At 41.2% G+C, this 14,369-nt stretch overlaps 1 protein-coding gene across 2 annotated transcripts in view; it reads left to right on the top strand.

Moving 5' to 3' along the window:
- The window catches only part of TRPM4 (transient receptor potential cation channel subfamily M member 4), a 163,603-nt gene that overhangs the window by 91,814 nt on the left and 57,420 nt on the right, over positions 1-14,369 (top strand). For both annotated transcript variants that reach the window (XM_040433432.1, XM_040433439.1), the window contains exons 2-4: positions 989-1,056; positions 11,816-11,993; positions 13,690-13,870. In XM_040433432.1, coding sequence (XP_040289366.1) covers positions 989-1,056; positions 11,816-11,993; positions 13,690-13,870 — 427 coding nt within the window. The remainder of the gene's footprint in view (positions 1-988; positions 1,057-11,815; positions 11,994-13,689; positions 13,871-14,369) is intronic.

Raw genomic sequence — 14,369 nt, 5'->3', positions numbered from 1 at the left:
GTCCAAATTCTGCATAATTTACAAACAGGTTAAGGCCTCCTGCACACGAACGTGTGCACCCCGTGGTCGTGCTGTGGCCCGAAAAATGCGGGCCGCATGGCACAAACACAGTCCGCGGGGCAGCCGCAGCGGATCGCGATCTGGCCGTTCTGCAAAAAGATAGGACATGTTCTATCTTTTTGCGGAACAGAAGTACGGGACGAAACCCCACGGAAGCACTCCGTAGTGCTTCCGTAGGGTTCCGTTCCATGCTTCAGTTCCGCATCTCTGGATTTGCGGACCCATTCAAGTGAATGGCTCCGCATCCGTGATGCGGAATGCCCACGGAACGGCACCCGTGTATTGCGGATCCGCAAATGCAATTAGTCCAGTGAATAGGACTCATTTATGACTGCTCTTTGAAGCCAGTCTTTTAGCCAATTTTGGGTCCAATTAGTGAGATAAGCATCAGGTGGGTTAGAGTCTCCTTCCCACTGTAAAGTCTATTTTTCACCATACCAGATCGTCCATGCAGAGAAGACCATTACCTTTTGTACAGTATTCAATACAATGTAAACAAAGTAAAGCTAGTATGAGTAGGTGGTGGACATGTCCCAAGACCTATTTTACTAGTTATCAATGTTTGTATAGAATCCGGTTTTTCACCAGAAAATTTTAGCTTGTTTATCAAGGGTGAGGGTGAATCTACTAAAAGGCAATGCTATGACCTGTCACACCTCTTCATCAAACTGATGACTCATAATGATGGACACCGAAGACTGTAACCTTTCACTTCAAGATAAGTTCTCCTTTTCTTCATACCTTGCACTTTATCGATTGATTTTATTATTTTATTGACATGCCAACTCATATATACGATGAAGGTGTGAATGGTGCCTGACGTTACATGTCCTTGTACTACCCAATTCCTTCATTACCCTCATTCTTCATGTAGTTACCATTTTGATAAATTTGCAAATATGTAATTACTGTTCTTCTCTATCTACAGAGCTGGATCCCCAAATTATTTAAAAAGAAAACATGTACCACATATATAGAGGACAACAGCTTGAAGCGGTGCGTCTTTTTACGTTTGCTCTTCACTTGCTTGTATATGATGTATTTGCTGCTGTAATGGTTTATATATTTGTATTTATTACTTTGGGACTTTAGGGCAATAATCTAGGTCGACTCTGAGCCTCGAGAAAGCTTAGTTGGGTCAACTTGTTCATCATCAAGACTAGCAGGGTAATTAGGGGGTCCACTGCAGAGGTGTAACATGACACTCTTAGGGCATCTTCACACCTGGCGTATAGATTGCGGGTCTGCATGGGGCACACAACAGCGTTTTAGGGCTCAGCCATACAAGGATTTGCTGCAGACTTTCTGTCCAGATTTGTGGCAGAATATCAGCAGCTTATTACAGTCCCAGCAAAGTGAATGAGATCTGTAGAAATCTCATCCACACCCCACGTATATTTTCTGTGCAGAAATTCACCTCTGATGCAGATTTTTTAATCCACAGCAAGTTAACTTTTGTTGTGGAATCGTTGCAGATTTTTCATGCATTTTCCATATTAAAGGGGTTTTTCCAGGGTTTAATATTGATGACCTGTTCTCAGGATAGTCATCAATACCTGATTGCTGGGGCTCCGACTTCCAGAAATCTCAGTGATCACCTGTTTGAAGAGGCCACAGTGATCTCGTGAGCGCCCTGGTCTCCTCGCAGCTTACCAAGCACAGCGCCATACATTTTATAGAGGCTGTGTTTGGTATTGCAGCTCAGCCCCATTCACTTGAATAGGACTGAGCTGTGCCTAGGCCACGTGACTGATGAACATAACGTCACTGGCCTAGGAATCAATGCAAGCAAATCTGCACCAAAACCTGCATGTTTTGATGCAAATTTGTCGCCGTGGATTACCTTGGAAGAAAGGCAGATAAATCTGCAGTAAATCGGTGACTTGTGCATAAAAACATGTGTTAATTCCGTGCACAATACGCAATGTGTCTTACATCCCATAGCAAAATATGTAACAGGGTCGTCCACCTACCATGCTCAATTTATATTACGGCCTTTGGGTCCCTTTAGGCACCATAGCCTTAGTGTGATTGCTGCCTCTGCACCTCCTATAGCTACACCTCTGGCACACTATTAACTCTGTGAGTGTTTTTAGTGAAAAAGCAGAACCTATGACCATGTATGAAACACTCACGTAACTACATATGTATTACTTTCATTCATCTAAGGGACTGCTGCAGGAGAAATGTTTGGCCTGAAAAGGCTTTCCCTAGCAAAATCAGCTAAAAAATAGTGATTTGGTTATGAAAATTGAGGAAGCTGCAGGTATCGCTAAGACCTGCCGATGATCAAATTTTCAAGCACCTAGCTCCAATCTGTGGCATGTGGAAAGGGGCATAAAGCAAAAGCAAAATTTTTGAAATGTCAAAAATCAGCTAAAGTCGTGTGGGATGTTTGTCCAGTGCCTCCTGTTATTGCCACTTGTTACAAACTGAGAGGGACAGAATCCTTGAACTGAGAGACCGTAGGTTATCAGTCTGGCAAGATCACTATGTGCGTAGGATGAGATGTCAGCACTGCTCAGTGTGCAGTGTCCTGATGGTTGGGAGAACAATGATGAACTAGAATAGAACAGCAAGAGGTGCACAGAGACGAACCTCTGTACGGAACAGATCATCTGATTAGAAGAATGGCACATTCTGTACTGCAAGTGAAATTGGGCGTCACATCCCAAGCCTAGGGGCAGTGTCTACACAAACCGTCAGAAGGTGTTTGCACTGGTAAATCAGTGTCCAGACAGACATCCAGCTGCAGGTGTTCCATTGACCTCACGCAACTGCTCTCAAAGGCTATCATGGTGCACAACAACATAGAAACATAGAAACATAGAATGTGTCGGCAGATAAGAACCATTTGGCCCATCTAGTCTGCCCAATATACTGAATACTATGGATAGCCCCCGGCCCTTATCTTATATGAAGGATGGCCTTATGCCTATCCCATGCATGCTTAAACCCCTTCACTGTATTTGCAGCTACCACTTCTGCAGGAAGGCTATTCCATGCATCCACTACTCTCTCAGTAAAGTAATACTTCCTTATATTACTTTTAAACCTTTGCCCCTCTAATTTAAAACTGTGTCCTCTTGTGGTAGTTTTTCTTCTTTTAAATATGCTCTCCTCCTTTACCGAGTTGATTCCCTTTATGTATTTAAAAGTTTCTATCATATCCCCTCTGTCTCTTCTTTCTTCCAAGCTATACATATTAAGGTCCTTTAACCTTTCCTGGTAAGTTTTATCCTGCAATCCATGTACTAGTTTAGTAGCTCTTCTCTGAACTCTCTCTAGAGTATCTATATCCTTCTGGAGATATGGCCTCCAGTACTGCGCACAATACTCCAAGTGAGGTCTCACCAGTGTTCTGTACAGCGGCATAAGCACTTCACTCTTTCTACTGCTTATACCTCTCCCTATACATCCAAGCATTCTGCTGGCATTTCGTGCTGCTCTATTACATTGTCTTCCCACCTTTAAGTCTTCTGAAATAATTACTCCTAAATCCCTTTCCTCAGATACTGAGGTCAAGACTGTGTCAAATATTCTATATTCTGCCCTTGGGTTTTTACGCCCCAGGTGCATTATCTTGCACTTATCCACATTAAATTTCAGTTTCCAGAGTTCTGACTATTCTTCTAGTTTTCCTAAATCCTTTTCCATTTGGCGTTTCCCTCCAGGAACATCAACCCTGTTACATATCTTTGTGTCATCAGCAAAAAGACAAACCTTACCATCGAGGCCTTTTGCAATATCACTTATGAAGATATTAAACAAAATCGGTCCCAGTACAGATCCCTGTGGAACCCCACTGGTAACATGACCTTGTTTTGAATGTTCTCCATTGACTACAACCCTCTGTTGTCTGTCACTCAGCCACTGCCTAATCCACTCAACAATATGGGAGTCCATGCTCAATGACTGCAGTTTATTGATAAGTCTTCTATGTGGGACAGTGTCAAAAGCCTTACTAAAATCTAGATATGCGATGTCTACTGCACCTCCACCGTCTATTATTTTATTCACCCAGTCAAAAAAATCTATAAGATTTGTTTGACATGATCTCCCTGAAGTAAACCCATGTTGTTTTTCATCTTGCAATCCATGGGATTTTAGATGTTCCACAATCCTATCCTTAAATAGGGTTTCCATTAATTTGCCTACTATTGATGTCAGACTCACTGGTCTATAGTTGCTCGATTCCTCCCTACTACCTTTCTTGTGAATGGGCACGACATTTGCCAATTTCCAATCTTCCGGGACGACTCCTGTTACTAATGATTGGTTAAATTAATCTGTTAACGGTTTAGCCAGCTCACCACTAAGCTCTTTTAATAATTTTGGGTGTATCTCATCAGGCCCCTGTGACTTATTTGTCTTCACCTTAGACAGCAAACTTAGAACATCTTCCTCTGTAAAGATACATGCATCAAACGATTTATTAGTCATTCTTTCTAGTGGAGGTCCTTCTCCTTTTTCTTTTGTAAAAACTGAACAGAAGTATTCATTAAGGCAGTCGGCTAGCCCTTTATTCTCTTCTACATACCTTCCGTCCTTTGTTTTTAATTTAGTTATTCCTTGTTTTAATTTCCTTTTTTCATTTATATATCTGAAGAATGTCTTATCCCCTTTTTTCATAGACTGAGCTAGTTTTTCTTCTGCCTGCGCTTTAGAAGTTCTTATAACTTGCTTAGCCTCTCTCTGCCTAATCTTGTAGATTTCCTTATCTTCATTGCTCTGTTTTTTTTTATAATTACAAAATGCTAGCTTTTTATTTTTAATGATTTGGGCCACTTCTGCTGAGTACCACAGTGGTCTCCTCCTTTTTTTGCTTTTACTGACAAGTCTAATGCAATTTTCTGTTGCCTTCAATAATGCACCTTTTAAGTAGTCCCATTTCTCCTGGACTCCATTTAATCCGTTCCAGTCTGATAAGGACTCATTTATGACTAATTTCATTTTTGAAAAGTCTGTTTTTCTAAAATCTAAAACTTTTGTTTTTGTGTGGTGGGACTCTTTCACAGTTCTTATATTAAACCACACTGACTGGTGATCACTAGATCCCAAGGTTTCGCCTACAATGACATCATATACCGAATCCCCATTTGTGAATACTAAATCCAAAATGGCCTCCCTCCGGGTTGGCTCCTCAACCACTTGTTGTAGAGATAACCCCAGTAGGGAATTTAGAATATCTGTACTCCTGGTAGAACTTGCTATTTTGGTTTTCCAGTTTATATCTGGAAGATTGAAATCTCCCATAATGATAACTTCTCCTTTCATTGTCATTTTAGCTATTTCTTCAACTAGTAGATCATCTAGTTCTTTAACTTGACCAGGTGGTCTATATATCACACCTACACGAGTTACTGCATGGTTAGCAAACTGCAACGTAACCCAAACTGACTCTATGTTGGCCTCACCAACTTGTATTAGGTTAGATTTAATGCTATCTTTCACATACAGGGCCACTCCTCCTCCTTTCTTGCCTTCTCTGTCTCTTCTGTATAAAGAGTACCCTGGTATGGTTATGTCCCAGTCATTTCTTTCATTAAACCATGTCTCCGTAGCAGCCACTAAATCTACATTCTCAGATGCCATTATTGACCCAAGTTCATTGATTTTTTTACCTAAACTGCGAGCATTTGTAGACAGGACTCTGAGCTTATCATTTCTTAACCTCTGTGCTTCTGACCTGTTCTGGCATTGTTTCGGGGGGCAATTGGACTCTTTTATTTTCACTCTTTTGCCCCCCCTTCCTAGTTTAAATACTCTTTCGCAAATTCTTGGAGTTGTTCACTAAGTACATTTCTTCCTTTGAGAGAAAGATGCAAACCATCTTTTTTGTACAGTTCCTTTCTATTCCAAGTAGAGCTATCATGAGAAACAAAGCCAAATCCTTGCTCTTGACACCATTTACCAAGCCATATGTTGAACTCCTTTATGCGCCTCTGCCTATCATTCTGAACATTATGCACAGGCAGAACTTCAGAAAATGAAATGGTTGATGCAAAATCCTGTACGTCATTACCAAGTGTGATAAAAGATTTTTTCACCTCTGACACTTCATTGCAAGCCAGGTCATTTGTCCCTAGATGGACAAGAACATCCACGTCCCCTTCCTGCTTTGCTTGCTTAACAATATTAATAATACGTCTTCTATCTCTTCTAGCAGTAGCCCCAGGGAGACATCTCACAAAACCATTTTCTTTAAGCTCCACACTTCTTATGATTGAATCACCCAGCAACAGCTGCTTCCTTTGAGACTTCACTTTATCTTTTCTGTTGCATACATTAGACATAGGAGTCGATGGTTTCTCACCCTCTGTGCTTGAGTCCATATCCATGTTGTCCTTACATTCTGAGAGTGCTGCAAATGAATTATGGAGAACCACCGACTGTGGGACATGTCTTCTATCCACCACTCTAAGACTTCCAGAACCTACAGTAACCCATCTGCCATTTCTGGGGGTCCTCTGTGGCAGTGGCATTGCAGCAGTCCTAGCTGGAGTTTGTTTAACAGATAATTTAAATATTTCAGCTTTCAAAAATGCAATTTCCTGCTGCAGTAAGGAGAACTGTCTACAGATCTGACAGCATCCGAATCTCCAAAGAGTGGAACATGAAATAAATGCACAACAATTCCTGCACTGAACCAAGTCTGCCATTTTAAAGAGGAGAAAAAAAATAAAAAATTTGTAACTTTAAATCAAACAAATCAAACAAATCTTACCTTTTTTTTTTGTATTGTTTCCACTTTCCAGCCTACCTCCTGACTATCTCCTGCAATATCTCTTTACTAGTACTTAATGTAGTACTTGAAGGTAGTACTTGCAGCTACGGCAATGGAGACTGGAATGGATGTCTATCCTCTTCAGCGATGTGTCCTGCTTTTGTCTCGGACGCAATGATCGGTCTGGAGACTATGTAGGCAACACCATAAAGAAGCCTTCACAAGGGAACGTTACTCAAGTTGTACTCTCAGGCTTATAGTATAGGCTGGCATAATGTACTGTAGCCGAACCCCTGTAATCTTTATTTTAGGTATACTAACAGCTCCGTGTTACATCGATCTGGCTGTGGAACCAGTGGACTGGCCATTTCTCCAAAGTGTCCCAGGAGCAGCCTGCATTGCCTAAATATGCTGCCACAGTCTGCAGCTTCTCCAGACTTGTCTCCCATCGAGCATATCTGGGATCTTTACAATTGATGATCTTGATGATTTGCATGCCCAAGTACATTCAGTGGGGCAGAACATTCCTCAGACAACCATGAATAGCCTCAATAATAGCATGCCAAGGCTAAGTGCCTGTATTTCTGCACGTTTTGCTCATACTCAATACTGAATAAATCAAGATAATTTGCATACTATTAACATGTCCATCGATCCTGTAATTTCCATAATTTCACGACTTACTTCTTGGTGTTACATTTTCAATGTTGAGGAGTGTACATCATTGAGGCCTTTTATCTGTTTCAGTAGTCTAAACCCTTATCCTACCATGCATTGTACTATCATGATAATAATCATAAATACACATTTAGCCATGTTAAAATGTACACAGGACTGAGAGATCAATACAGATACAGTAGCACAGTCCATAGACGAAAGTAAAGTTCTACCACATAATGTATCAAGGAATTGCATAACAAGCCTTGGAAGTTCTTTCTGTATGATTCATAAGCCTCAGCGCTGGAGGGGCATGGACTGCATGCTGCTGTCTGTGGCAGGCTGTACAGTCAATGGACTGGAGACTTTCATCACAAAATAGCATGTAGCTGCAGAAAAACCTGCAGAGCAAGTGCTGGAAATATAAAATATCTGGCAGCCAAGAAGTAATAAAGAAACCACTCATCTTGAGCATTTATAATAATAAATGTAATAATGTATTGCCTACTCTAAATTATAAGAATATTACCAGTCACTGAGGAGTTTGATGACCATACAACAGGGCCAGAGGTGTGCTCTTCTGCAGCATCTAAAATCTGAGTGTAATGTTCTGCAGCAGGTGAGGTGTGTGTTGTGAGTTTCTGCAGGAGCTGAGGTGTGTATTATGATTACTGTTGAGCGAATGAAATTGAAACAAATTGACTTAGATCAGAATTTCTGGAAAAATTTGATTCGCCGCAAAGCCGAATTACCTCGCGCTCTGTGGTAACTAATCAATTCTTCCTGAAATGCCAGTTAAAAAAAAAAAATACATACCCACCTCATCCATTTGCTCATGGAGAGGCTGTCACAGCCATCTTGATTAAGGAAACTGCACAAAATCTTGCTCGCGGTGACGTCACGATGTCAGCGCGCTGGCTGGACTCTGTGATGTCATCAGAGAAGACATCACCTCGCTCAGCCAGTGTGATGACCTGGTGACATCATCACATCACTGTGTGAGATTTCGCACAGTATCTACAATCAAAATAGTCGCAACGGCCTCTCCACAAGCAAATGGATGAGGTACAGCTAGGTTTATAAATATTGGGACATCGACACAATTCTAACATTTTTGGCTCTATACACCACCACAATGGATTTGAAATGAAACTAACAAGATGTGCTTTAACTGCAGACTGTCAGCTAATTAAAGGGTATTTACATCCAAATCAGGTGAACGGTGTAGGAATTACAACAGTTTGTATATGTGCCTCCCACTTGTTAAGGGACCAAAAGTAATGGGACAATTGGCTTCTCAGCTGTTCCTTGACCAGGTGTGTGTTATTCCCTCATTATCCCAATTACAATGAGCAGATAAAAGGTCCAGAGTTCATTTCAAGTGTGCTATTTGCATTTGGAATCTGTTGCTGTCAACTCTCAAGATGAGATCCAAAGAGCTGTCACTATCAGTGAAGCAAGCCATTATTAGGCTGAAAAAACACAACAAACCCATCAGAGAGATAGCAAAAACATTAGGCGTGGCCAAAACAACAGTTTGGAACATTCTTAAAAATAAGGAACGCACCCGTGAGCTCAGCAACACACAAAGAGTAGGAAGACCACGGAAAACAACAATGGTGGATGACCGGAGAATTCTTTCCCTGGTGAAGAAAACACCCTTGACAACAGTTGGCCAGATCAAGAACACTCTCCAGGAGGTAGGTGTATGTGTGTCAAAGTCAACAATCAAGAGAAGACTTCACCAGAGTGAATACAGAGGGTTCACCACAAGATATAAACCATTGGTGAGCCTCAAAAACAGGAAGGCCAGATTAGAGTTTGTCAAGCGACATCTAAAAAAGCCTTCACGGTTCTGGAACAACATCCTATGGACAGATGAGACCAAGATCAACTTGTACCAGAGTGATAGGAAGAGAAGAGTATGGAGAAGGAAAGGAACTGCTCATGATCCTAAGCATACCACCTCATCAGTGAAGCATGGTGGTGGTAGTGTTATGGCGTGGGCATGTATGGCTGCCAATGGAACTGGTTCTCTTGTATTTATTGATGATGTGACTGCTGACAAAAGCAGCAGGATGAATTCTGAAGTGTTTCGGGCAATATTATCTGCTCATATTCAGCCAAATGCTTCAGAACTCATTGGATGGCGCTTCACAATGCAGATGGATAATGACCCAAAGCATACTGCAAAAGCAACCAAAAAGTTTTTTAAGGGAAAGAAGTGGAATGTTATGCAATGGCCAAGTCAATCACCTGACCTGAATCCGATTGAGCATGCATTTCACTTGCTGAAGACAAAACTGAAGGGAAAATGCCCCAAGAACAAGCAGGAACTGAAGACAGTTGCAGTAGAGGCCTGGCAAAGCATCACCAGGGATGAAACCCAGCGTCTGGTGATGTCTATGTGTTCCAGACTTCAGGCTGTAATTGACTGCAAAGGATTTGCAACCAAGTATTAAAAAGTGAAAGTTTGATTTATGATTATTATTCTGTCCCATTACTTTTGGCCCCTTAACAAGTGGGAGGCACATATGCAAACTGTTGTAATTCCTACACCGTTCACCTGATTTGGATGTAAATACCCTCAAATTAAAGCTGACAGTCTGCAATTAAAGCACATCTAGTTCGATTAATTTCAAATCCATTGTGGTGGTGTATAGATTCACAAATGTTAGAATTGTGTTGATGTCCCAATATTTATGGACCTGACTGTATGTTTTGTTTTTGTTTTTTTACCACGGATTAACCCCTGAAAGGCCTCAATGTTAATGTCAGATGTCGTGATCAGCGATGAACGCGGCATCTGAGGGGTTCAATGACGGGGGGCTGCGCAATTGCTGTTCCCCGTCATTGAGCCTGCAACATACAATGGAATGCACTTTGTGACAAAGTAATTCGGAACGAATAGAATTTGCTTGTGAAATTCAGCAAAGCAGCCACATCGAAGTTTTGATGACTTTGCTCATCTCTAATTATGATGTTCTGCAGTAGCTGAGCTGTGTATTATTATGTTCTGCAGTAGCTGAGGTGTAAATTAAGTTCTGTACCATCTATTGTTGGCATTTAATCTTCTACAGAAGCTGAGGTGTGTATTATGAGGTACTGCAGTAGCTGATGTGTGTATTATGAGGTTCTGCAGTAGCTGTGGTGTGTATTATAAAGTTCTGTAGTATCTATGGTCTCTATTTAATGTTCTGCAGCAGCTGAGGTGTGTTATGAGGTTCTGCAACATTCTGGTGTGTATATTAGGTTCAGCAACAAATGAGTTGTGTATTATGTTCTGCAACAGCAGGGGCATGTATTATGGGGTTCTGTAGCAGCTGAGGCACGTTACTGTACAATACACACTGCAGCTGCCAATGACGTGTTATATAGGGGAATAGCTATGTATGCATCTCCCTTATATATTTGTGTAAAACTGTACCAGCGATGAACCTGAAAGATAAAAAATAAACCCATAAAAAATACATAGTAAAAGGTAAGGTAGATTGTAAAATACCTATGACTGCAGCATACGAAAGGTTGATCCCAGGTTCATGTTTGCTGCAGTGACTTTTTGGATTTAGGAAATCATTGTTTAGCTACATTTTCTATAGGGTTCCACTTCAGAAACCTACAGTTTTGTGGTCCCTGTCCTATTGATTTAACCAAGGCCAAACTCCTCACAAAAACATGACTGTGGTAGGATCCCAGCATTTCATCTAGTCCATTGGGAAACTTTAGCTATGGTCTTCTTCACACCACAGTATATATTGGTTATTTACATGGCTAAATCTATAAGGGTGGCAGACACACCAGGACCCTATTTCCTGAGGGGCCCAAACACTATATATATCATGTAGTACATGGGTGACCCTGTTACATTGGGGCCCAGAAGAGTTTGCCAAATGACATAAAGCAATGAAATAACAGAATTCAGAACTGTATAAACCTGCCCAAGCCGTATGACCGATGTATTTGATGTCACTGGACTAGGAAGAGGCCACAGTGCTCATGGAGTGTTGCAGCCTCTTCAAACCCCGAATTGCCCCCCACCAATCTGATATTGATGACCCATTCTAAGGAGAGCTCATCAATATTAAACACTTGCAAACTCCTTTAACATCTATCTTTATTCTGGATTATTACAATTTAGATTAAACATCTACAGCAGAAAAGTCTACACCATTTTCCGTATCAAACAGGCAAGCAAATCTGCACCAAAATCTGCACGTTTTGATGCAGATTTGCCACTGTGGATTACTTTTGAAGAAAAGCAGATTTCATGCAGAAAAAAGGTGAATGTCTGCTGAATGTCTCCTTGTGCAGATAGTTAAAATTATCCAAATGTGGATGTCCCCTGAAACTATATTTTATTTTGTATTCTAGAGAGGGTCAGTTTTGTCAGTGTGGACTGTCCCAGCAAAGTCATGTGTCTGTGGCCATGGAGGACAATTTTGGAGCTGCCATTGTGAGCACCTGGAACTCAGCAGAACACACGACCGAAGAGCCCACAGATGCCTATGGAGATATAGAGTTTGTTGGAGCTGGGAAGAAGCATAGCAAGGTGAGAAAGTTAAAATATCTCATGTGCTGTATTTTACTCAGCAGTAGGTTCCTATTATCATACCAGTAACGACCAAGTGATTTATATATAAAGGGGGTGTCTTTACACTGAATGGAGCTGAGCTCTAATACCAGGAGCAGTCCATGGCTGACTGGCACAGTAAAAAATTAATAAAATCCAAACCATTTTTCCTCATCCCAGACAGCCAATTACTGGTAGAAACCTCAGAAATAGTGGGGAACACAGAGACTCTACCTACTATTGTGGTAATATACTTTGAGGATATGTGAATGAAAGCACTCTTCCTAATAATTAAAGATTTACTACCAATGTTTGATCAGTGGGGCTCCAACCACTGTGCCCCCCACAGACCACTAAAATGAAGTGGTTTCTCTGCTAGTAATATGTCATGTCACTTTATGTCCTGATGGCTCTTTTTGAAGATGGCTACGTTGATGGCCATTGACTGTTGTCCATGGGCTGTGTCTGGTATAGGAGCTAAGCTTAGTTCCACTAAGGCCAGAGCTATGTGCCAGGGAGGAGAGGAACCATTCTGTTTTGACTAGGGTATCTACAGGGGCTTAAAACTGTATGTAGATGATTATGGTCGATGTTTGATGTTTTTCTATAATGAGTTTTTGGTCCTGTCGATATTGTCAGCTATTTTTAGTCTCGTCAAAAGTTGTTTGCTGAGCATTCACTCACATGTCAGCCATTCAAAACAGGTCGCTGTTCGGGAAACAAGTAAATGTTCCTCTGTACACTATGCAAATGCCTCTGTGTTACAGTATACGTTACTCAAACATTTCATCAAACGCCATTTTAGCCTTCACTTCAAAAGTCACAGTTTGCTCAAGCCTCACACCTACTATGGTTTCACGCCTCATGAATTGCATTGACATTTGAAAATGTTTACCCCAAATAAACTTGTGATGGACATTGAAGTATTAGGCCTCTTTCACACTTCAGTTAATCATGGACATGTGCTCTCTGTGGTCTCCACCTACAGCACACAAACCTATTGACTTTAATGCATGTATTCATAAAACGTAACACATTAGTGATTTTTCATGGACTGTGGGTCTGTGATGACACTACGAAAGCATGTCCTATTTTTATCCGTGATTACAGATCCGTCATGCACATTATAGTCATTGGGTCCATTAAAACCACAGACACAACATGGATGCCATATGTGTTTGGTCCATGGTCTTTATGCATAGTTGTTAGGAAATGCCCTGGAAACCAATTTTCAGCCTAGCAGTGTCCATTTGAAACACGGAGGGCAAAAAAATAGACACACAAATCCTTCCCAGATATCTTCATGGATGAATCACTAACCAACTTGTCTCAGATGGTGTCATGGACACGGATGTAGAAAGAGTCCATAGGTTATGTTCACACATAGTGGACAAGCAGTCGATTTTCCGTCACTTGGAAAATCCTCATTGTATTACAGTATCAGCAAAGTGGATGAAAGTTTACCAAAACTCATCCACATGCTGCTAAAAAAAAATTGCAGGAGAAGTTGACCTGCATTAAAAATTTGAAGTCTCTTTATGCTGTGGATTTCCCCACTATAGTTCCTTAATGAGAGTAAATTAAGAGGATTTAATTTAGCAGACTCTCTTTGTCATATATTTCATGGTGAGTTGATTATGACATTCTATATTTATGCTTTATATTCTTTTTACAGTTTATTCGCTTATCAAATGAGACCGACCCCTCTATTGTATACAACCTCATTACTCATAATTGGCGGATACCACCCCCAAACTTGGTGGTGTCTGTAGTGGGAGGAGATGGAGACTTTAAAATGAAAACATGGCTGAAGGACATCCTGAGGAAGGGATTGGTCAAGGCAGCACAAAGCACAGGTCAGAGGTTAATGAATTAATGAGTGTTATAAAGGGACGAATGATTATATGTTAAGTCAGTCATACAACAATGTGATGTGGCCCAGACCTTTTATGATGCTGGTTGACCCACCACTCCCCTAATCATCTGATCTGTAATCAGTAAGGGATTAGACCAGCCACAACTGGTCCTTTCAATTCAGGTGACCCATAGTATCTTCATAGGTTACCTCCATTGACTATAACGGGATCCAGCAGAGATCCAGCCAGTTTCCAGCATGAGCGCTGGGTTTCATACACCAGTTTTTGTCTGGTCAAAACCTGGTGCTCATGTTGGATCCCTGCCGGATTCCATTATAGTCAGTATGGTCTGGTGGTGCATGGCAGTATCTGGCTAGGCCAGATATGATGTACTATACAATGCTGGAACAGCCTGCCGGATAGCTTTAACACAGATGCGGAACTACCCTAAGGCTGGCCATACAGATTAGATAGTTGTCGGTTGAACACTCAGCTTGGT

The sequence above is a fragment of the Bufo bufo genome, chromosome 1 (genome assembly GCF_905171765.1).
Source record: "Bufo bufo chromosome 1, aBufBuf1.1, whole genome shotgun sequence".
Lineage (NCBI taxonomy): Eukaryota > Metazoa > Chordata > Amphibia > Anura > Bufonidae > Bufo > Bufo bufo.
Note: the sequence above shows the minus strand (reverse complement) of the source record. Positions and strands in the feature narration are given on the sequence as shown.